This window comes from Neoarius graeffei, chromosome 1, assembly GCF_027579695.1.
Source record: "Neoarius graeffei isolate fNeoGra1 chromosome 1, fNeoGra1.pri, whole genome shotgun sequence".
Taxonomy (NCBI): Eukaryota; Metazoa; Chordata; class Actinopteri; order Siluriformes; family Ariidae; genus Neoarius; species Neoarius graeffei.
This window is the reverse complement of record NC_083569.1, coordinates 116370489-116394836: the sequence shown is the minus strand read 5'-3', so window position 1 is coordinate 116394836 and position 24348 is coordinate 116370489. Positions and strand designations below refer to the sequence as shown.

At 40.8% G+C, this 24348-nt stretch overlaps 1 protein-coding gene across 1 annotated transcript in view; it reads right to left on the bottom strand.

The window, feature by feature from the left end:
* Positions 1-24348, bottom strand: part of LOC132886008 (B-cell receptor CD22-like) — a 229975-nt gene that overhangs the window by 96465 nt on the left and 109162 nt on the right. The window contains exons 8-9 of the mRNA XM_060920549.1: positions 12862-12897; positions 8853-9122 (exon numbers count right to left, since the gene is read on the bottom strand). Of these exons, the coding sequence (XP_060776532.1) occupies positions 8853-9122; positions 12862-12897 (306 nt within the window). The remainder of the gene's footprint in view (positions 1-8852; positions 9123-12861; positions 12898-24348) is intronic.

Genomic DNA, 24348 nt, shown 5'->3' with positions numbered 1-24348 from the left:
GCTGAGGGTGCTGTAGCGCCTTCTACTGGAGTACTGAGGGTGCTGCGCACTCCTACTGAGCAGGGATGAAACGTTTTAAATCATTACTAATTTTGCCATCTGAGCAATTTTAAAATATCACACAATGAAATTCATATCAGAATATAAACATAATGGATAAAACTGACTGATGTGTATTTAAAATTCGTTTTTATGTACACTGAAAAAAGTAACCTATAGAATTTACCCAATAAATCTGAGGTAACAATTTGCATTGACTTGTCTGGGGTAGATTTAATTCCATATATTGAGTATAAAATAACAAACAAAAAGCTATGAAATACTTAAATAAATTGGGTAAAATTTACCTCACATTTATGTATCTATTCAACAGCTACTTTCTCACTGAAATTGGGTAAAATTATCTCTTGTTTACTAGTAGGTAATACCTGATAATTACTAATCAAAAGGTAATTAATATCACTTAGTAACCATTACTTATTCGGAGAAGGTAAGATGTACTCCCCAAAAAAAGACTTTCAGATGGTTCATCATCTCAATGTTTTTAATCCATAAAATCATTCAAAAAAAAAAAACAGAATAAAGTGCAGTACAACAGCTTCACACAACACTTCAAGTAATGAACCTGTTTTATAACTCACTATCTAACAGCTTCAAATGTTGTTTCTGGATAATTGGCTAATGCAAACAACACTTTCAGCCGGAGAGAGGAAGATGGCAGTCCAAGAGTTCCCTGTCCCGCTCACTCAAACTCTGACGCACGGCTTTGGGGTATATTTTACCAGATTTTTCCATGTAACGGCTGTTACTGTTAACGAATAGGTAGCATATGTATAATTTACCGATTACTTTATAATTCCTTGGCTGACTGCAATAATCGAGTAAATTTTATCTGGTTTGCATAGATTATATTTACCACTCTCGAAAATCACTTCTTACAGTGTAGGCTACATTGTAAGGTCAAAGGTAAAAACTCATTACTATGGAGATAGCCATACAGTGAGGAATTTTGGCCCAAAATCACAGGTTGGTTCTGCTTACATGCAGATTATGGAACGTCGGGTACCGCGCTGCAGTGATGTCAAGGTATCGATCTTAAAGTGCATTATAACGGCATATATATAAACCCATGACCCCCATTAACCAGGCTACTTAATATGCAGCAGCCCTGACCTAAAATGTGTTCCCGCGCGCCTGCCAGTCACAGTATGAAGATCGACCGAGAGGGATGAAAATCAATTTCGTTACTTTTGTTTTGACGGCTCCTCGGCTCTCCGCTTAGCCTCATAGCCTAGGCCTAGTTGAGTTTAAAACCAGCGCTGTGATTGGTTGAAGGCTTCTTTTCTCTACAGGTTGCTGGTCAATGCGGTCACACCCATAGACGAGTTGCCTCGTACGCGAATGCAGACAGTTGAACCGGAATATTAAAGATCTTTGAACTCAAAGCCATCAGTGGCTTTTTGCATATTTTGAACTGTTAAATCGTAGCAGCATAGTTTGATGTCTAAATGCGTATCTGCTACACAAAATGCGTAAAGGTTGGCAGGTCTGTCATGGACATCACCAGACGCTGTGTTTCCTCCTTTTTAATGCTCTGCCAGGCCTTTACTGCAGTGGTTTTCAGTTGCTGTTTGTTTGTGGGCCTTTCTGTCTGAAGTTTAGTCTTTAACAAGTGAAATGCATGCTCAATTGGGTTGAGATCAGGTGACTGACTTGGCCATTCAAGAATATTCCACTTCTTTGCTTTTATAAACTCCTGGGTTGCTTTGGCTTTATGTTTTGGGTCATTGTCCATTTGTATTATGAAATGCCGACCAATCAGTTTGGCTGCATTTGAGCACACAGTATGTCTCTGTTCTTTCCATCATTCTGGTAGAGGTTGATCTTGGTTTCATCTTTCCAAAGAATGTTCTTCCAGAACTGTGCTGGCTTTTTTAGATGTTTTTTTAGCAAAGTCCAATCTAGCCTTTTTATTCTTGAGGCTTATGAGTGGCTTGCACCGTGCAGTGAAGCCTCTGTATTTACTTCATACAGTCTTCTCTTTATGGTAGATTTGGATATTGATACGCCTACCTCCTGGAGAGTGTTGTTCACTTGGTTGGCTGTTGTGAAGGGATTTCTCTTTACAATGGAAATTATTCTGCGATCATGCACTACTGTTGTCTTCTATGAGTGTCCAGGTCTTTTTGCATTGATGAGTTCACCAGTGCTTTCTTTCTTTCTCAGGATGTACCAAACTATAGATTTTGCCATTCCTAATATTGTAGCAATTTCTTGGATGGGGTTTTTTCTGTTTTCGCAGCTTAAGGATGGCTTGTTTCACCTGCATGGAGAGCTCCTTTGACAGCATGTTTTCTTCACAGCAAAATCTTCCAAATGCAAGCACCACACCTCAAATCAACTCCAGGCCTTTTATCTGCCTAATTGAGAATGACATAATGAAGGAATTGCCCACACCTGCCCATGAAATAGCCTTTGAGTCAATTGTCCAATTACTTTTGGTCCCTTTAAAAATAGGGTGGCACATGTTAAGGAGCTGAAACTCCTAAACCCTTCATCCAATTTTAATGTGGATACCCTCAAATGAAAGCTGAAAGTCTGGACTTTGTCCATTACATAACTATAACCTGAATATGTTTCAGTAAACAGGTAAAAAAACAAAATTTGTGTCAGTGTCCAAAGTTACATGGACCTAACTGTATATACCCAGAATCTTGCCCCTCATAGGGGTAGAAAATGAGATGTACTTCTGTCTTGCGGGCTGCACAAATAGCAAGTGTGGAATACTTATGTAGTACTTCTGAGGCACATCACTCATACAAAGACTGTGCGTCACTCATGCGTCTGACTTGTATCCACTAAAAGAGAAGCTGAAGACATAAACACACCTCTCTCTTTGAAGATTTCAGCTCTGACAGCGCTCACTGACTCACCATTGGAAGCGGTTCTCTTCTACACCTCCTCTGTCTTTGTCATAAAACTTAAAGCTACAGTTTTACCTCTGACTGTTACAGTGAGCTGACAATCCTTCTTTAAGGCCATCCTTAAAAAAAAAAAATCCGTTTCCTGTCCACCGGGTGAGCAAAAAAATTCAGTCAGGAGGGAGGGATTTTATATATATATATATATATATATATATATATATATATATATATATATATATATATATATATATACATACACACACATACACACACACACACATACACACACATACGCATACACACACACACAGTGGTGCTTGAAAGTTTGTGAACCCTTTAGAATTTTCTATATTTCTGCATAAATATGACCTAAAACATCATCAGATTGTAACACAAGTCCTAAAAATAGGTAAAGAGAACCCAGTTAAACAAATAAGACAAAAATATTATACTTGGTCATTTATTTATTGAGGAAAATGATCCAATATTACATATCTGTGAGTGGCAAAAGTATGTGAACCTCTAGGATTAATAGTTAATTTGAAGGTGAAATTAGAGTCAGGTTTTTTCAATCAATGGGATGACAATCAGGTGTGAGTGGGCACCCTGTTTTATTTAAAGAACAGGGATCTATCAAAGTCTGATCTTCACAACACATGTTTGTGGAAGTGTATCATGGCATGAACAAAGGAGATTTCTGAGGACCTCAGAAACAGCATTGTTGATGCTCATCAGGCTGGAAAAGGTTACAAAACAATCTCTAAAGAGTTTGGACTCCACCCATCCACAGTCAGACAGATTGTGTACAAATGCAGGAAATTTAAGACCATTGTTACCCTCCCCAGGAGTGGTCAACCAACAAAGATCACTCCAAGAGCAAGGCGTGTAATAGTCGGCGAGGTCACAAAGGACCCCAGGGTAACTTCTAAGCAACTGAAGGCCTCTCTCACGTTGGTTAATATTAAATGTTCATGAGTCCACCATCAGGAGAACACTGAACAACAATGGTGTGCATGGCAGGCTTGCAAGGAGAAAGCCACTGCTCTCCAAAAAGAACATTGCTGCTCATCTACAGTTTGCTAAATATCACGTGGACAAGCCAGACAGCTATTGGAAAAATGTTTTGTGAAGGATGAGACCAAAATAGAACATTTTGGTTGAAATGAGAAGCCTCATGTTTGGAGAAAGGAAAACACTGCATTCCAGCATAAGAACCTTATCCCATCTGTGAAACATGGTGGTGGTAGTATCATGGTTTGGGCCTGTTTTGTTGCATCTGGGCCAGGACAGCTTGCCATCATTGATGGAACAATGAATTCTGAATTATACCAGTGAATTCTAAAGGAAAATGTCAGGACATCTGTCCATGAACTGAATCTCAAGAGAAGGTGGGTCATGCAGCAAGACAACGACCTTAAGCACACAAGTCGTTCTACCAAAGAATGATTAAACAAGAATACAGTTAATGTTTTGGAATGGCCAAGTCAAAGTCCTGACCTTAATCCAATCGAAACGTTGTGGAAGGACCTGAAGCGAGCAGTTCATGTGAGGAAACCCACCAGCATCCCAGAGTTGAAGCTGTTCTGTATTGAGGAATGGGCTAAAATTCCTCCAAGCCAGTGTGCAGGACTGATCAACAGTTACCGGAAATGTTTAGTTGCAGTTATTGCTGCACAAGGGGGTCACACCAGATACTGAAAGCAAAGGTTCACATACTTTTGCCACTCACAGATATGTAATATTGGATCATTTTCCTCAATAAATAAATGACCAAGTATAATATTTTTGTCTCATTTGTTTAACTGGGTTCTCTTTCTCTACTTTTCGGACTTGTGTGAAAATCTGATGATGTCTTAGGTCATTTTTATGCAGAAATATAGAAAATTCTAAAGGGTTCACAAACTTTCAAGCACCACTGTAATGTAATTAATATATATATAAAAATATAAATATATATTTATAAATATGAAATATATATAAATATATATATAAAAAGAGAGAGAGAGAGAGAGATGGATGGATAAGAAATCGCAATGCTGTGTTTGCTTTTTCTTTCAGTACTTTATTACAAAAGCAGACACATTTAATAAAATATGACAGTTAAATCAACTGAAACTTGTACAAAAACTAAGTTAGCATTTTAAATGCTGACTGCAACATTTGCAAAACTTTTACAAAGGTACTTAAAATGTCCGACACACAGACTTTTTGTAGTTCTAAATCGACCGTTAGGCCTCGTTCAGATGAAATTACACTATTAAAATGATCAGTGAATGATTTGTTTTTCTGAATCTTTACTATTTTGTTGTTCGCTAGAATACCATTTTGCGATTTCACACTTAAGCAAATGTTTGAAAACTCCGGATCTCCTTCCTTCATGGCGGCTGCCATTTTTTTGTGCCGCACGGCGCATGCGCAGAGCTGATTCAGTTCTATATTCTGCGCGGAATGCAGGGCTTTCCACAAGCGCCGGCTGCCGGCCATACGGTCGACTACACAATTAAGTCCAGCCAGCTACTTTAAATGACTATTTTTGTAGCCCACAGGCTCTAAGTATTAATTTTTGATTTTAATAAAATTAAATGTTTATCTAACAGACTGACAATAATGTCAAACTAAACCGCACTCATTTAAGTTGTGATTCGCGCTGTTTGTATCGATAATAACCACAAATTCCCCGCCGACTTCGTTGATCAGGGGAGAGTAACTCATCCGCGGCCCTGACATGCATTGTGTACGCGCGCACTCGGCGGAGGCAGTAGTGTGTCGGGGCCGTCGGAGGCGACATCGGAGGGAACAGAAGCAGAGATAACGCTTATTTTGTCTCCGGTAAACCAGTCTTCTCTCGTTCAATTACGTGCTGGCATCAAAAGACACCGTTGGTTGTAAATGAAACCAAACTGAGTCGTTGGAGTGTATTTTCATACACAAATGGAGAAATGTTCGCTGAGTGTGTAATTGTGTAGCCCCACTGCAGACCGTTGTCGTTGTTAATTCATAGCATGCTCAGCTGTGTGAATGTGTCATGCGCCGAAAATAAGAGATTTACAAGCCAGGAACGCCTCATGATGCAATACGCAAGAAAAGAAAGAAGATTTACTGCCATTTTACTTTGTATTTGAGTAAAGTGAATAAATAAATGGTCTGTGGAAAATACATTTAACCCTGGGAGCTGCGTGCACAGGAGTTTATTTTGTGTTTCCTCCCGATCAATTCTGGAGAAATTCAGACTTTATAATGGGTGTCTATGGCATTACACTTCAGTGGAGCTCGTTAAGTTACAGTGTAGAGAGCTTGAAAAAGTAGCTCAAACTTTCTCATTTAAACTGTGTTTTCAGCCACAAATTTCACTCTACACACATAATTTTCTCAAAAGTTGTAGTCACACTTGTCTTGATTCACACAATGTGTCTACCTTAATGATAGGATTTACAGTTTTTGAATGAGAAGCCTGAAAGTAAGGAGAGGACAGGCGCTGCCCCATTCACTCCCATTATAAACCTGGCAGCGCTTTTACTACAAAATCACTTGTTTTTAACTCGCTCTATTGTCCACATTTTTTTACACTAGAGACAAAAAATTACATCAATGTGTTCATGGGAGCCTTGTAGCGCTCAATGTGAAAGAATTTTGTGAATAGCTCCTTTCGTTTCTGTGTAAATCAGCATTGTTCGAGGACAGGAAACTCTGAGAAAAAGCGCTCTTTGCTTGTAATGTTGTGTCTCTTCCCTGCACCTGAGCACCGTTACCAAGGCGACGAGCTCCACTCAGGGAGCAGAGAGGGGAGGGGCTCCACTCAGGGAGCAGAGAGGGGCGGGACTGCTCTCTCTCACACACACACAGGCTCAGAGCATCGGAGCCTCATAGCCTGCGATACGCGACCTGCAGCACTCTCACTATTTCACACAGGGGAACTGTCGTCTCCTTATTTGTCATGGCTGGCTAGTATGAGCCTTAGTGGAAAGCCCTGGGAATGCGTAAATGTCAAGTTCGATTTTAGATTTACGAACCCGAAAAAAAATGTCGAAAAACCGGCGTTAAAAAAATATATATATATTCAACCGCACAAACGGCACTCACCCGGCGGGTAGACCGGAAACAGAAAATTTTTTAATAATGGCCTAAGTTAAATAAAGAAACATCTTCCGACAGAAAACTTCACCATACCAATTATACCCTTTTTTGTTGTTTTGTTAAATTACATGTTTTTAATCTCTTTATCATCGGGCTTAGATTACGTGACTCATCCACCGTACAAGTCCCTCTGAAAGAGCTGTTACTATAGAAACAGTACCATATTAGAATGAGTGCACTGTCAGAGCTGCTGTTATAGAAAATTAATCAACACCTTTTGACCAATCAGAATCCAGAATTCAACAGTTACATGGAATAATGTTATAGTGAGTATTTCTGCACTTCTGTTTCCATACAGGTATAAACACCTTTATAAGAGATTAGGAATGTGTTCATCCTTATCATCATCACTGAATGGTTTATAATAATAATATTTTGTGAAATAAGAGTTGTATCACCTGTATCCACCAGTCTGTATCTCACATGAGAGTGAATCTCTCCCTGATAAGCACACATTCAACTGTTTTACTGACTTTACTGAGCCTTGTTCGACCTCACTGACCACAAATAACACCTACCTTTTAAAACTTATTTCAGGATTATTTAAAACATTATAGAATAACATGGAATTGCTATAATTATGCAGTATTTTTATTCACACCCCTCCTAACTTCAAACCTGCTGAAAAAAGTGAAAATTTTATGCTGTACCTCTTACTGTAATCCTGACTTCATCACTGTAGGCTGTGTAGTAGTCTGTTTGCGCCCATGCGTTCCGCCTGTGTGCGATACACCGATACCCGGTTTCTCCTGCAGTATCAACTGTCACATTGAGTGTGTTGGTGTCTGTAGCTCCAGTGTTCACAAACTGCGAATACTGATTCTTTTCCTCCCAGAGAAACCTCCATCCAGCCCCCTGCTGCAGCTCACAGCTCAGAGTGATGGTGTCTCCAGTGTAGACGGAGCTCTGAGGATTCACTCTCACAGTCGCTTTGGGTTTTTCTGTCGGTATGAAATGATGAAGGTGTCAGAGCTGCTTTTCACTTCACAACAGAAGCAATAGATTCACTGTGCTCATTAAATGCTTTCAGAAATATTTCTAACATAAACATTTATATTTTTTTCGCGGTCCAAATCCTGCGCTCTGATTGGCTGGCGAGCGGGTCTGTATCCTAAATGTTTGCCAGCATTTCTCAGGAGAATAGCATTAATTTTACAGCATGGATAGCGATAACGACAGTGTTCACAGCGAGAGCGAGTTTCACTACCCTGAGGAAGAAGAAATAAAATAAAACATTTCAGCAGAAAGCTAAAAACCTCTAACCTGCTCACAGTTTGATCTCATTAGTTAATGAGGCCCATTTTGGACCATGTTATCCTCATACATAATATTACGTTCGGTAAAAACTTTAAACCAGTACAATCTCTTCTTCAAAGTTTCACCAAATGGCTTTATTTATGCAATATAAAGGTCATAATACTGGATAACTTTGGTCGAGCAAAAACATGGCTGAATCCTGAATGACTCCTATTTGTATAAATAGGGCACTACATAGGCGGCAGAATGTAGTGTTTTTCCAGCCATGGAAGTGCACTTGTATACCGAGGAGGAAGCCATTTGCATTACAGCCGTGAATGAGGATTCAAAATAGCGGCTAGGCTCGGTTTCCCCTTTCGGGCGCTCTCGTTTTCTGTTAGAATTTGGGAAAGAAAAATAAATAAATATATTAAGAAAGAAACTGGTGCCGACGAGACAAACTAAACAAACAGGGACTCAGTTACTGACAGCTCAAAATCTGAACCCTAAAAAATAATGGAAACATATTAAATTAAAACAAAACCCCCACAGACTGACCTGATACAGTCAGTGTAACAGCATCACTGATCTCTGAATCCTGTCCTCTGCAGGTGTAGGAACCACCGTCAGAGTCACCAACAGACCAGATATTTAACTCCTTTGTTGAGGCTAGATATCCTCTGTCTGTGTAGAGTCTATTATTGTTCTTATTCCAGCTGTATGGCCGCTGAGTGTCTCCTCCTCCCTGTGTGTCACATCTGAGAGTAACACGCTCTCCAATGAACACATGTGCATCAGGCTGAATGGACACCACAGCTTTAACTCTCCCTGCAATAATAATAATAAAAACAGAGTATATTACATTATCTTTAATTTGTTTGTATTTTGTTTTGTACAGCAGTGTCACATAACATTTTGTTAAGGGCCTTGAGGACATTGGTTCCGGGGGGAAAGTGACCATGGGGGAGGAGAAAAGAGGAACACGGGGAGAGAGGAGAAAAAGACGTGAGAGGAGTGAAGAAGTTGTATGCAAGTGTTCGGTCTGCAATAAACTGAATTTCTGTAAACCGCCTGTAGCCCGTTTATTCCACGCCCCGGTAAGGAGGACGGGAGTTTCCATGCACTTACGCCAACTTTTAGGGTTACAGACTGGTGTCAGCGGTGTTTTTGTTGTTATTGGAAGATTCGTGGGGTTTTTTTTTTGACCGAGCAGTGGGCTAAGTTACTGGGGCTAGCTGAGTTTGACAGTGAGTGCATTTTGGATGAACATTGCTAATCACTGAGTGCTTATGCAAGTCACAACGTTTATCAGCTGCTAGTCTTCCGATCTCAGGCGACGAAACATGAGCTCCGATGAGGAAGTTGTGCTGTTTGCCCCACAAAATGCATCTACAACTGAAGCAAATAGGAGCGAGGACGCTGCTAATGTTAGGCTGGGTGAGTCTACTGCTGGGGACCAATGTAATTCAATAAAAAAACTCTTTTTATTTCTCACATGCACACTTCATGAACAGTGAAATTCATCCTCTGCATTTAACCCATCTGAAGCAGTGAACACATGCACACACACCCAGAGCAGTGGGTAGCCACACACAGCGCCCGGGGTGCAGTCAGGGGTTCGGTACCTTGCTCAAGGGCACTTCAGCCCAAGGCCGCCCCACGTTAACCTAACTGCATGTCTTTGGACTGTGGGAGAAACCGAAGCACCCGGAGGAAACCCACGCAGACACGGGGAGAACATGCAAACTCCACATAGAAAGGCCCTCACTGGCCGCTGGGTTTGAACCCAGAACCTTCTTGCTATGAGGCGACTGTGCTAACCACTACACCACCGTGCTGCCCACGGTGACAGTAAGGACAAAGAAAGTTTTTCTCTGTGTAAAGCCAGATTAAAGCTCGCTGTACGAGCGTGTCCTGCGTCTCAGCAACAGGATTTAACTACCATTTTGCCAGCTAGGCTAAGCGGCGATGCCTTAGCATACTGGTTATCACTGCCACCCGCCACACTGAAGGACTATGATGCGTGTGTTTCCCGACTGACTGATGTTTTTGGCAGCAAGCAGTTTTGCAACATTTTCAGACTTTTGTGAATGCCTGGCAGCGCATGCCGAAGGAGCTGCTTGAAGTTTTTGCTGCAGAGATAACTAGGCTAGTTTTTGAAGTGTTTCCAAATTATGAAAAGAAGGCTATAACTATGGAGCGGTTCTGATGATTTGTTGCTGGACTAGACCCAGTTTTGCAAGTGAAGTGCCACAAACATGGGGCTACCACGTTGGAGGAGGCCCTAGCAGTGGCATGTAAGTGGGAGCGAGCACAAGAAGCACTTCGGCTTGCACAACCACAGAATGCAGCCACCACTATTTCCAGTTCTAACACCGGCTCACAACCAGTTGCACACCTCACAGCAATGGTGTCCACCAAAGCAGCAGCATCCTCAGACCAAAGCCCTGATGTATTATCAGCCATCAAACAACTGTCAGTGGAAGTCCAGACTTTGAGGTTGGCGGTGACCGACTTAAAACGACACAAGTCTTCACCATCCAGGCATGAGGACTTCAGGCAGCGCCAGCGCTCACCAGAATGGTCCCCTCATCAGCGGGGAATAACCACGCAATACTTTAAAAAATATCCAGGTTTAGAATTTAGACCGACTGTAACATTGAAACATTTTATTACATCAGTAACATGTTCATGTGTAACATATCTGAGTAAAAACTACAGAAATATTTCCTGTCCTGACTTACCAGGCAAGTCAGAAGTGCTGTTATGGAAAAAATAAAAAACTCTGGTGTGGTGTGGTTTGGCCTGATGTGAAGCAGAGGGCTCTGGTTTATACTTTGTACCTTCAGAAGTGGCGGCACGGTGGTGTAGTGGTTAGCGCTGTCGCCTCACAGCAAGAAGGTCCGGGTTCGAGCCCCGTGGCCGGCGAGGGCCTTTCTGTGTGGAGTTTGCATGTTCTCCCCGTGTCAGCGTGGGTTTCCTCCGGGTGCTCCGGTTTCCCCCACAGTCCAAAGGCATGCAGGTTAGGTTAAGTGGTGACTCTAAATTGACCGTAGGTGTGAATGTGAGTGTGAATGGTTGTCTGTGTCTATGTGTCAGCCCTGTGATGACCTGGCGACTTGTCCAGGGTGTACCCCGCCTTTCGCCCGTAGTCAGCTGGGATAGGCTCCAGCTTGCCTGCGACCCTGTAGAACTGGATAAAGCAGCTAGAGATAATGAGATGAGACCTTCAGAAGCAGCAGCACACTCACTGTGTATCTTACGTACATCCAGAACATCTAAAAACAACTTACACAAGATACAAGAGCCAAAAAATCTCTGTCAAGTTTCCAAGTCAAACTGTAAAATGTTTAATGTCACTGTGCATAAAAATCCCTAAACACACTGATGCACTTTGTCTCTAAGGGAACTTTCATCTGCTGTCGTGATCATTGTCATGAGCTGCGTCTCAAATCTAAAATTCAGACCTTATATTCAAAAGTATTTATTAATCTAGAAAATCCTGATGGCTGGTACACAAATCAGAACTTTTGACCTTCCCAAGCTACTTTGAGTGTTTGCTAAGATCATACAGTCAATTTAAAAAAAAATTGCTTTGAAATTTTGCGCGTGTTATCTGCCTTGGTTTATCCCATCGCTTCATTCACTCATGTTTGCTAGTTATAATGTCAGTACAATAAGCTCGCTTAGACATCAGAATGAGCAACATACTGAAAAACTGCAGAGAATTTCCTGCTGAGGGTCTGTTAGAAGAGTTTACAGCAGAACAGGACATGACTTTGCTGCAGAACTGTAAAGAGATTCAGGTGTGTGTTGGAAAGTGAATGTGTGTTCATGAGGCTCGATTGTCATGTCCAAAACTGTCAATCAGCTCATCAACCACACCCTGTTTTATCACCAAATAACACCAATAAAATTCATTGATCATGAGAAGATTTTGAGGTCGATCTCAGGGTCCATTTATAAAAATGACAGCACTGTTGCTGAAAATAATTGGGGTGAGATGTAACTTAAAATGGAAGTTTGACACTTTTCCCATAGAGTAACATAGAAATGGGCGGGGTTACAACTGTACTGCAGCCAGCCACGAGAAGGCCTCAGAGACAATTTTGGCTTTACTTTTGAATCCCTGTTACTATGACAACCCATATATACAGTCACTGGTTTTGCTGGGATCATAGTTTGTGAAGTACGTCCACATCATTGTTGTTTTGTGTTGTCTGTTCATTAGTGCAATAACGTACACTAAGCTCATGTCACATGGGATCACCTGGCTTTGTCTGTTCATACTGGAGCATTTTTAGTACCAGTATTGATGCATCTCTAAAGGGATTTTTATGTCAAATTAAAGAACCACAGTGAAACTCATGTAAAACTATGTATTCCCATCAGAATTTTTGTTGGTCATTGTTTTCTTATTTTATTACCATTATTTATCTGAAATGAACATAATTCTTCTGAATGATTATTAAACAACGAGTAACAAATTCTACACAACCTTTATAGCCCCATTAGAAAGAAGAAATTTACACAATATAAAGGATGAAGTGTATACAGTATAAATCACCTTGAACATGGGCCACTGGTATCAGTGAGACCAGCACTAAAAAGGGAACAGAAACAGAAATCATGACGTAAATCTGAAAATTATTCAGTATGTTCATGGAAACAGCACACTGTAGACACAAAAGATTCAATCTTATTCAGAAAATCTAAACTACCAGCTGTAAGAAATTCAAAAGTGACTATTCTGCTCATTAATGCCTTTATTTAATGAAAATTGCTTTATTTAAAGCAAATATTATGATTAAAAGTGTGATAATCTCAGCACTGGGACATAAACCCATGTCCTAATGACACAAACTCATCACTCAGGACATTCAGACTGCAGATGGAGAACTTTATACCCCACCACTCACTCTAATGAAGACACAAAGAGAACATTTACTCACAGAGCATCACCGGGAGTGGACTGAGCTCCATCCTGCAACTCTAATGGCTGACTGAGTGAGGTGTGGTGTGTGTTCAAGTCTCAACACTTCCTGTGGTTTCTCGCTTTCAATCACACTACAAGGAAAGAAAGAGAGGATGAGTGTATCCCAGATCTTTAATTTCTCTTTTAGTGTGTACAGGCACTGTATCTGCTCTTCCTTCCTCTTTCCAGAAAAATCTTCAATACTTTTTGTTTTTCTCAAACTCTCACATACAAAAAAGAGCACACAGTAGAGACTCCACTGCATTAAATCAAGAGAAGCTTAAAGCTTTACAAGCTACAATTTCTAGGTTGCTCATCTTTCATCCAACTTCAAGCTCCTTTGAGTTTAGTGTTTAATTTTCAAAGCATTGCTGGGATATTTATGAATGTTAGTTTCAAAATGATGTGGCCATCTAAGTCAATCCATCCATCCATTATCTGTAGCTGCTTATCCTGTGCAGGGTTGCGGGCAAGCTGGAGCCTATCCCAGCTGACTATGGGTGAGAGGTGGGGTACACATTCAAACATAATAACATTCATAAATTATTCAAAACCTAGATGTTTTTGGACTGTAGGGGAAACCGGAGCACCCGGAGGAAACCCACACAGACAGAACATGCAAACTCCACACAGAAAAGCCCCCATCAGCCATTGGGCTCGAACCCAGAACCTTCTTGCTGTGAGGCAATAGTGCTAACCACTACACCACCATGCCAGGCTAGCCAAGTGTGAAAGATATTTATTTCTGTACGTAGTTTCTCAGAAGCCCAATTCATGTGTGTATTATTATTGTTCTTCTGTGTTGGTTTATAAATAGAGTAGTAAATATCAAAACAGTTCAACTGAAAGAAAACATGGAAATAAAGTAAGAGTGTCTGTTTAAGCATAAATGTTTAAGACAGATCACTTGTGAGAGGGAGGTAATACATAAACTCACAGAACACTTTACAGACATCCCAACCTGCCAAAATTCATTTCAGGGACACCCCCCGCCCAGAAAATTTTGGATTTGGTTGATGTGATTTCCTGCATTCTGGTGGATTTTGGGGTGGCCTTTTGGAGATGAACAATACCCGAATTCACTCAATTCACTCAGATTCATAGCTGACACCCTGGCTTGGGGACTTAGCTGCCCCCAACGCATAAACTATGATAATTACAATGTGCCATATATTAAGCTCCTTACTGATGCCCCTTTTCCACCAAATCAGTTCTAGGGCTGGTTTGGGGCCAGTGCTGCTGCGGGTTCACAACTCGTTCAACTTGCAAGCCAGCTGAGAACCAGTTTGCTTTTCCATAGCTCGGGGTGCTAAGGGGAGCCACGTCATTACGTCACTGCGTTTGCATAAACCTTGGCACAAACATCGAAGCAACAACACCACGGAGAAGAAGAAGCAGCAACAACAACAATAATGGATGACTTTACGTTTGTACAGCTGCTGCTTCTGGCTTTACGGTGCTTCATTGGGATCAGAAAACGGCAGATCCAATGTGTTTGTGTTGATCGACAGGTTTTGATTGGATGGTGATTACGTTCTAGGAGACAGGTAATAACCTAATAACGTTTTGACTCTTACTTACACTGAATATGAGATGGTTATGTCAGCCTTTGTTATGAGCTAACGTTAGCCGGTGTTATGTCCCTGCTGGAATCATCACAAATTCACAAACATATTACTGGCGATTTTTAAGTCGCCACTCATATCTACCACAGCGGTAGATATGAGGATGCTTAGCTCTGTAATGAACTTAACTGACTGAAGTGAATGTAAACAAACTGCATGGAAATACAAATGAATGATTTATGTTTAACCTCGTTTCTTTAACCCTTATGCCTCACTAAGGACATTTTTGGCTTGTCAGTTGTTAATTTTCTTTATTATTTTGACTGTGTTCATACATATAGAAATATAATAAGGTCAATAGAATATAAAGTATGGCAAAGTGCTGTACATTAACTCCACAAGTAAATGTAACACTTACATAGGCGCCAACTTCATGTCAACATTGGGGGGTCAGAATTATGTTCTTGCACCGTGACGTCATGACATCGGCAGTGTATGTAGTTGAATATCAAAGACTCAGTTGTAAGTCATTTTCATTCATTACTATTCACCATTGCAAGTGGGAAGCGCCCATTTTAACGATAACTTATTATGATGCATTAAAAAAATCTCACGACTTTAAACATTGTATGAAACACAATTTATTCAATAAACAAATTTAGTTTCATGCAATTTTCTTTGAGATGAATTCGGCAGACAACTGTACATGAATGTAGTTTCTGTTAAGAGTTAATGGATATGACAAAGTTAATTTTAATCTTACTTACAAACTTTAACAACACATCTCTTTCATGGCCACGGAAATTAACAAGTAGGCAGTGAGAAAATCATATTCATGAACATGAGAAAATCATATTCACCCTAATAGCCCATCAGCCCTAAAACTTCGCAAAAACATCACTCCTTCTGTCACAAGCGCTGAACTCATTGGTAATTTTTTTCAAATCAATGTGGTCTGTATGTTCCTTGTGTGTGTAAAGAACAGCCAAGTAATTCAGTCTCGGAGCAGTCATGGTGCTCCGCAGGTAGGTCTTAAGTCTGCGCAAAGCACTAAAGGACGTGTAAATTTTGCATAGTGCAACCTGTCAATCACTCACTGCCAACCATTGGAATATTGCAAGCGGAAAAGGGGGCGGGTCATGTCCGATCATAACATTTTAGGTGACGTTTCTATAGATTACTTATTTTGCATTCAAAGCTAGGCTATTTGTTTAGGTGGTTTCAATCGTCAGTTAACATGAGTTCATCTGTACTGTTTACTACTTTTTTCATTATTGGGGTGTTTTTGCCCCCCCAACTTTATCTTTGGGGGGTCAAAAAGGTCCGTGCCCCCCGCAGATGGCGCCAGTGAACACTTATGTTTCCAACACTCATACATGCACATTTATTTCTCAATACACATCCCACTCTAATCTAAGGGGAAAAAGACGCACAAGGGTTAAGTACCATGATGAATATTTGTTTGAGTATTGATGACTCTCCACACAACATGTTTATTTACCTATACATTTTTCTCTTTACAGGTAATCTTGCGACTGATGGCAAGGCGGAGATCACATGTTGTCTGGGCACACCCAAGATCTCGCTACTGGTGGGACACAATTGTTCCTGATTTCACCTCTCACCAGTTCGTGCAGAATTTCCGTGTGTCCCGAGAGTCATTTGAGTATATCTGCAGTCGGGTGAGGCATGTCTTGGGGAGAAGGAACACAAATTACCGTTTGTGTCCCCCAAACCAGAAGCGGGTGGCTATTGCCATCTGGAAGCTGGCCACTGGCGGTGAATACAGGACCATCAGCCATCTTTTTGGGGTAGGCATGAGCACCGTCTTTAATTGCGTTCAGAATTTCTGTCACACAGTCATCAAGGTGCTGCTCCCTGCCCACATTACATGCCCTGATGCTGAGAGGTTAGTGGAAATGGCTGCTCTCTTTCAGAGTCATTGGAGAGTGCCACAGTGTGTTGGTGCAATAGATGGAAGCCATATTCCCATTATAGCACTAGAACAGTATCCCTGAGACTACTACAACCGGAAGGGATTCAGTTGTTCTGCAAGCAGTTGTAGATGGCAGAGGATTTTTTCTGGGATGTGTGTGTTGGTTTTCCAGGGAGTGTGCATGACGCAAGAGTCCTAAAATAGTCACATTTGTGGGAAGTCCTAAGTGACGGGGAATTTCTAGGTCAAAGCAAAGTGACCATCTCTGGCTGTGAGGTTGGACATTACCTGATAGGTGATCCAGCCTACCCCATGCAGAACTGGCTGATGAAACCCTTTTCTGACACTGGTAGATTGACCCCTGAACAACACACCTACGATTACAGATTCAGCAGTGCACGATCGGTTGTGGAAATGGCATTTGGGAGACTGAAAGGATGGTGGAGGTGCCTACTAAAAAGAAATGACTGCAAGCTGGAACTGTGCAAGAAAATGGCGCTGACCTACTGTGTCCTTCGTAACATCTGTGAGGAACATGGCGACAATTTCACTGAGGAGCACCAAGACAGACATGCCAACATCCAGCCTCCTCTTCAGGCATTACCTGAACATGGCAGTCAAGAAGGGGCTGACATTAGAGCCGCTTTAATGGCCTACTTTAACAGAGGGAACAAGTAATTTGTTTGGTTATTTTGCTATTTACTTCATGTCAATGTTGTTTAATTGTTCAGTTCGATAAGTTCATAGAAATGAGTCATTTATTTGTAAATAAAGTGACTGAAAAAGGTAGCTTATTGAGTTCGTTCATTACATGTTTTCACAAGCTCTAACCAGCTTTACTTGTACTTATTACACAGGTAAAATAATTTTACATCACTAGTGAAAACATATACAAGCAGACATGTCTCTTTAGAAAAAACATTTATTTACATAGTGCATAGAAACACAACATAAAGTGACGTGAACAGTGCAAAGGTGCAAAACAAGAAAAGTGGTGTGATTATTTTCTGGCTTGTGCCTCCATTACAGACACTATGCGCCCCATTATTACTGAGGAATGCACTGTTGTCTGCCTCCAGCTTGTGCAGCAAGGCATCGTTCATTTCCTTGCTGTGCTGCAGGAACCTCTCGTCCGCCTGCTCAAGGTATTCCAGGAGCTCAGTGTTGCTGTCTCGCTTCCTCTTAGCTGTGTACAAGAACAGAATAATGAGTTTAAAAGTTTTTATTAAGTCATAAGTAGATTAACACAGGTTCAGCAATACAATATAAGAAACATGTCAGCTCAGCAATAAGAGCATTAGTTAACTGTTTACGGTTGGTAGGGGATTTTATATGAATGACTGGTCACTTATTACAGCATGTATTTATATTATAAAGTCACATGATTAGGTATATATCCATGTTTGCATAGTATCCAGTGAGACAGACTACTGGATACTCAGCACAACAACTTACCAGGTCTGGTCTGCTGCGATTGTCCTGAGCTGCTGGATGCTGCAGGAGAGCTGCAGTGGCGTGGAGACATCAGGTCCTCATCCCCGATGGTGGACAACTCTATAAACCACATAAAAACAGCTAGTGTTGGGAAAGTTCACTTTCTACATGAACTATTTCAAAGTTCAGTTCACAAATTTTAAAATGAGCTAGTTCAGTTCATACTGTAGTTCATAATGAAAAAATTTGAACTAAGTTCACAGTTACAAAAATGAACTAGTGAATGAAAGTATGCGTCAGATTTCATTATAACATTATACAAACAAACATTAACTGAAGTAACTAAAACTTTATGCAAGGCGAAAATGTTTGAAAAGAAACTTACCAGGCTCTGATTGCGGCACCATCGCCTCCAGCATCGCCGTCGCTGAATTTAAGGCTCTGGTGGTGTTATTTGCTGGTCTATCACTGAGGACCGAGTCCAGAATATTGAAGGGGTTCTTCCTCGGCCTCCCGTTGCCGCTTCGACCGAGGTCCTTTTTTTGGTCCCTGTAGTCTTTCTTCAGCTTCTTTAATTTGTTGCTGATCTGCTCAAGAGTATGTTCGTACCCCGCCGCAGCCATCTCTTTTTGTATTTGGTGTAATACGGGCTTGGTCGGCGTAGCACCCTCCAGTTTCGCCTGGACTTCATCTGTGGACCATATCGCTAGGAGACAGATTGTCTCCTCCACAGACCACTGCTGCTTTACTGCATCCATAATATCTCATTGCTTAAAAATGGCGACCTTTCACAGTCTTGTTATTGTTGTTGGTCTTAACAACTCTGCCCCCCCGCTGACGTAAGTGGTTCTTTCCTCTGGCCCAGCAAAGAGTTGGTGCTAGCCTGGAACCGGTTTTTCTGGCCCCAGAGCCAGTTCTTTGTCAGTGGAAACAGAAAACCCGGTTCCAAACTAAGCATTGGCCCCGAACCAGCCCTGGAACTGATTTGGTGGAAAAGGGTGAATCTGGACACCCCGCCCTCCATAAATAAGGAAGGATGACCAGGATAGATAGATATTTCACCACAGAACATTCCTTTACTTAGATACCAAAACACAGATGAATATAACAGAACAATGAATGAATTGCATGAATGACAATGAATGTAATTGTACATGTAGGCCTAGGCCTAAAGGGCTCTTTCCTTTCCTCTGTTCTATGCCTGTTCCTTTTGCAAGCTTTCATTGTATTTAGAGGCTGCTTGCTTTGCAGATTTGAGCAATTTTCCAGACAATTTTCCAGATGTCTTGCAAGATTAACAAGTGTTTGGTGAGACATCTGACCCCTAAATTCTGTCTTGATGTGACGCACCATGCTGAATGCCCTTTCCCCGTCACAGTTAGAATTTGGCAGCACCAATAGCAGCTTCATCAGCTGACAGAGCTCCCTGAATCTCAACTGCCCTGGTATCTGGCATCTGCCTTCATTACATTTGGAAATCTTTCTGCCAAAGTCAAAATCTGCTCTGGTTTCACATTATCATGGTTCTCAGGATTGACCACTGACAGATTCATCAAGATTTGATCTCTCACTGGGAATTTTTCCTTTATTTTTTGAAAGATTCTGACAAAGAATGCTCTCGCATCTCTGTAGAATTGCTTTGTCTTGTTACTGGAGAGTGCTGATTTTTACATCGGAAAATCACATATTTGATGGAAGATGGATCTGATGTGTTAATAGTACCTGAAGATACAGTATTAATTGAACAGTGGACATTTTGCTCATGTTGTCAGAGAATCTCTTTCAGAGCCTATAAACACAGAAAAACCCGATGAGTTAGTTGAGAGATATAACAGGATGGCGTGTCCATTCATTTGGACTGTAGATGGCTCTGGCAAAACCAGAGGTTGAGGTTTGTGCATTTATATAAATAGAGCTTGGTGTACAAACTCTGTTGTCGCCGAGAGACACTGCTCACCTAACGCGGAGTTTCTCATGGTTAAATGTAGACCTTTTTTTCTCCCAAGAGAACTCACATCAGTTATAGTTACTGCTGTATTTACACACCACCAGACACTAACGCTAAGCTTGCAATGGGAGAATTGCATGCAGCTATTAGCAAACAGCAGGAAATGCACTCAGAGGCTGCCTTTATTTTTGCGGGTGACTTTAATCACTCCAACTTGAAGACGATACTTCCCAGACTGCATCAACATGTTACCTGCCACACAAGAAGAAATAAGACACTGGACCATTATTTTTCAGTGGACAAAAAGGCAACAACAAGATTCAGAAATATACAGGGACGCAATACGATCGTGTGTTTTGATCTAAACGGTAGACTTTTCAGTGGACTACAACCTTTTTAAGGGAATGCGATGTAGTCAACCATTTATCATTTCCCAGATCAAGCCGCCAATTTTCCACAAATTTGCAGAATTTTTGCCAAATTCTGAATATTCACATCAAAGATTTAGTTGTCTGTATTATTTCTTTCATCATTTTATTTCAAATTAAAACCAATATCACCATTCAAAGCTGTATAGTTTATTGACTGAGTATATTTAATGGGGTATCCCCACAGTACCCAGTGTCTGAGACAGACCCATATATATACCGTAAGTGAACTTTGCTTGGCTTATAGAGCAGTCACATGAATTCAAATGTATGTTTGTTTCTTTATTTCTTTGTTTCAATTCACATTTTCCTTCGCAACTGATTCGAAGACGCATTACCCATGAGAGGAAAGGACAGTGAGAAGGGAGAGCAGTCGCTATAAAAAATATTCATTCCCCTAAGTCGAGCCCTACCGTTTCCATGGTCCATGATATGAAAAGTCATCTACCACACTATCTATTCAGTAAAAGCACTAACACACACTTAGTTCACTGCTTAGATGTTTGTTTGAGAAACAAAACTGTTGTGAAAAGTCCTAAATAAGCAGTAAACTGTTTCTGAGAACATTTAGCTGTGAGAGCACAGGCGCACACAAATATCAGGACAAACACCAAACCGATATGACTGCCTGGGCACTTCACAAAGATATTTTCAGCAATGTTCAAATAAAATAACGCTAACCAGTCACCTTAGCCAGAGATGTTCCTCTCAGAATATCTCTGCCTTAACATCAGAAACAAGATAAAAGTAGCCCGACTTTAGCAGGTTTGGAAATTGAAATTTGTTTCATCAAAGCTGATGGTCTTGCTTAAATTCTGTTTCAATTAGTGTGATTTACTGAATCATGCACACAACAATTCAGTGATAACAAGGAGCCTGTGAACTACTGGAATGCTGTGGGTCCTTATAATTGTCACCAGCATTCACTTCACCAGCAGCAGCCCAGGATACAGGTCAAGATCTTCAGTTAATGTTCACATCAAACATCATAATGAAGAAAAACTGTGATCTCAGTCACTTTGACTGTAATATGGTTGCAGGCAGTGTCTAGACCTTACACAGAAATGGGGGGACCCACACAACCCAATAGGTGGAAATGCCTTGTTGATGAGAGAGGTCAGAGAAGAATGGCCTGACAGTAAAGTTACGGGAATTCTGCATTCGACTGACCTCAGAAAAGTTAAATTAGAGATCGGAATGACATCATTTTAACCTCCACTGATTCAAAGTACAAAGGGGGAAAACATGGGTGCCTCCATCTTCATCTTTTGTTAGCCTTCCTTCTCAACACAACAAACCGTATGATCAGTGTTATAGACTTCACTAAAGCAAATCCTTTTTATATACAGCATAACTCACTGAAAAGTAAAGGTGATGATACACGGGGGAACTTTTCAGGCAATGTTGCTAGGCAACTGCACTTCAACACTTTCCCACTGAGATTGGGCAACATAATTTCTATCTGAACAATTTTGATCATTTCGCGCAACTTTTTAAGATCATCCAATCAGAGTGCTAGCAGCGAATCACACGACCACCTGAGAGCTTCTGAAATTTTCAACAAAGATGGCAGCGTCTCAACGGCAGTGGAGCAAAGAAAAAGAGAGACAAGAGCTAAGTGTAAACTACGGTTATCTAAACACCACTCCATAGAAACTGAATAGGCTTTAGCTAACTTACGGTGGTTTTTGCGAGCATACTTAGCTGAAAGTTATCACTAGCTATGTAGGAATAATGTTAGCTCTCTTGCATCAAGGTAAAAATGGTGGGCAGCTCATTTTTTTAAAAAAAAATTTGCGATAGAGATTGTCTAACTTATTGTTTGATCTAATTCACATACAGAGCACGACTGCTTCTGGAACCTGAGGGTGAAACTTTGGGATCTAAAAAAGAAAGAAAGCCTTTCAAGAGCTCTGTCACCCCTTTTCCTCCTCAGCAGCATCTCCTGGTCCCAGTCCTTTTTTTTTTTTTTTTGCTGACATGGGAATTAAATGATTTTATTTTTGCCATTATGTTTTTGTGATGTATGTGTCAGTCATTCGTTATAGCATATGTGATTTTGACTAGTAGCATTTTTAAAGAGATTTAAGAAATGTTTGCTTTTAACAGAATATTTTGACTTATAAATGTAAAAAATAATGACAAATTATCTTTTGACCAGAGTATCTATTCACTTTTGTTCCAGAAGTGAGACTGACTTGAGCGAAATAAAGGCTGAAGCCGAGACAAAAGCGACAGCTGCAAATGTTTCAGTGTCCATCTTTGCATGTCTGTCTCCCTGGCAACAGATTTGCTCTTATCTGATTGGTTGTTACCAACTGTCTGTTGCCCTAATTAGTTGCCCAGTGTTTCACCTGGTTGCCCGTTGCTGGGAACACTACCCAGCAACATTGCCCAAAAATTTGCCCCATGTATCATCACCTGAAGAGATGCTCCTTTGTGTAAGTCTGATGGTCATGTTGAACTTGGAGGAACTCGTAGTTGAGAGTTCACAAGTCGGAATTTCGAGTTGAAGGGGCGTTTTATGACCTGTAGGCAAATGCAGCAGATCTGAAATAGCCACTCTGAACAGAAATACATCTCACAACACACACACACACAAAAAAAAAAAAATCATGAAATCTTTTGGCAGATGGGCCACAACAGCAGAAGATCAGTCCTGTCAGCCAAGAAAAGGAATCTGACCCTCGAGTGGGCACAGGCCGACCCAAACTGGGTGTTTGAAAATTGGACACCTGGTCTAATGCACCTTGATTTTTGCTGCATGATGCTGGTGGTAGGTTCAGAATTTGGCCTCAACAACATGAATCCATGCAACATGCAAATATTTTCAGTTTGGACAACCTTTGGCTTTAAAACAACAGTAAGTGTCAGTGGGGTTCCAGCTGAAAAATTACAAGTCATTACAAGTTGCTTTAACACATTCATCTTCACACCTCCATCTTCACACCTACCCCCCTTCTTCACTGCTGAACTGACATCACTGAATTAAAAAAAGAAGAAGCGAAACCACAACTGCCAACTTGTGTCTGTTCTCTGAAATGGTCACTCCCTTGTGTGTGTGTGTGTGTGTGTGTGTGTGTGTGTGTGTGTGTGTGTGTGTGTGTGTGTGTGTGTGTGAGTGAACAAGGCTAATAAGACATGTTTATTTCTGCATAACTGCTTTTGTTGTTGTTTTACACAAATAAGTAAAGAATGATTATTATTCAAACACACACACACACACACACACACACACACACACACACACACACACACACAAGACATTAGTGTGTATGATAGTGAACTTGCTGTAGTAAGGTATTTCCCTGCTCAGGAACACAAATGGAAATTAGGTATTGAGTTATAAGGCATTTTCTCAGTAAGTCCAGTTAATGCAAGCATGGTTTTGCTAAAGCTTCTCTGTTCACAGTAAAGTCCACCAGTTACAAAGTTAAAAGTTAGTTATTGCTTTCACACATCCACTTTCACACCTCCCACCTTCTTCACTACTGAATTTGCACCTTGATATTAAAATAGAAAATAAACCACATCCTTGAACTGGTCTCTGCTCTCAGGCCTCTCACACAGTCACTGCCCTGTGTGTGTACAGGACTAATGAGAAATGTTTGTTTCTGCTCTTATTTTCTATTATTTTAAACAGAAAGGTAAATAATGATTGATGATTATTGGAACAAAAAGTTCTGTGCATTAGTGTGTATTATAGTGAACTTCCTGTGGTAAGATGTTTCCCTGCACAGACCATCTCATCTCATCTCATTATCTCTA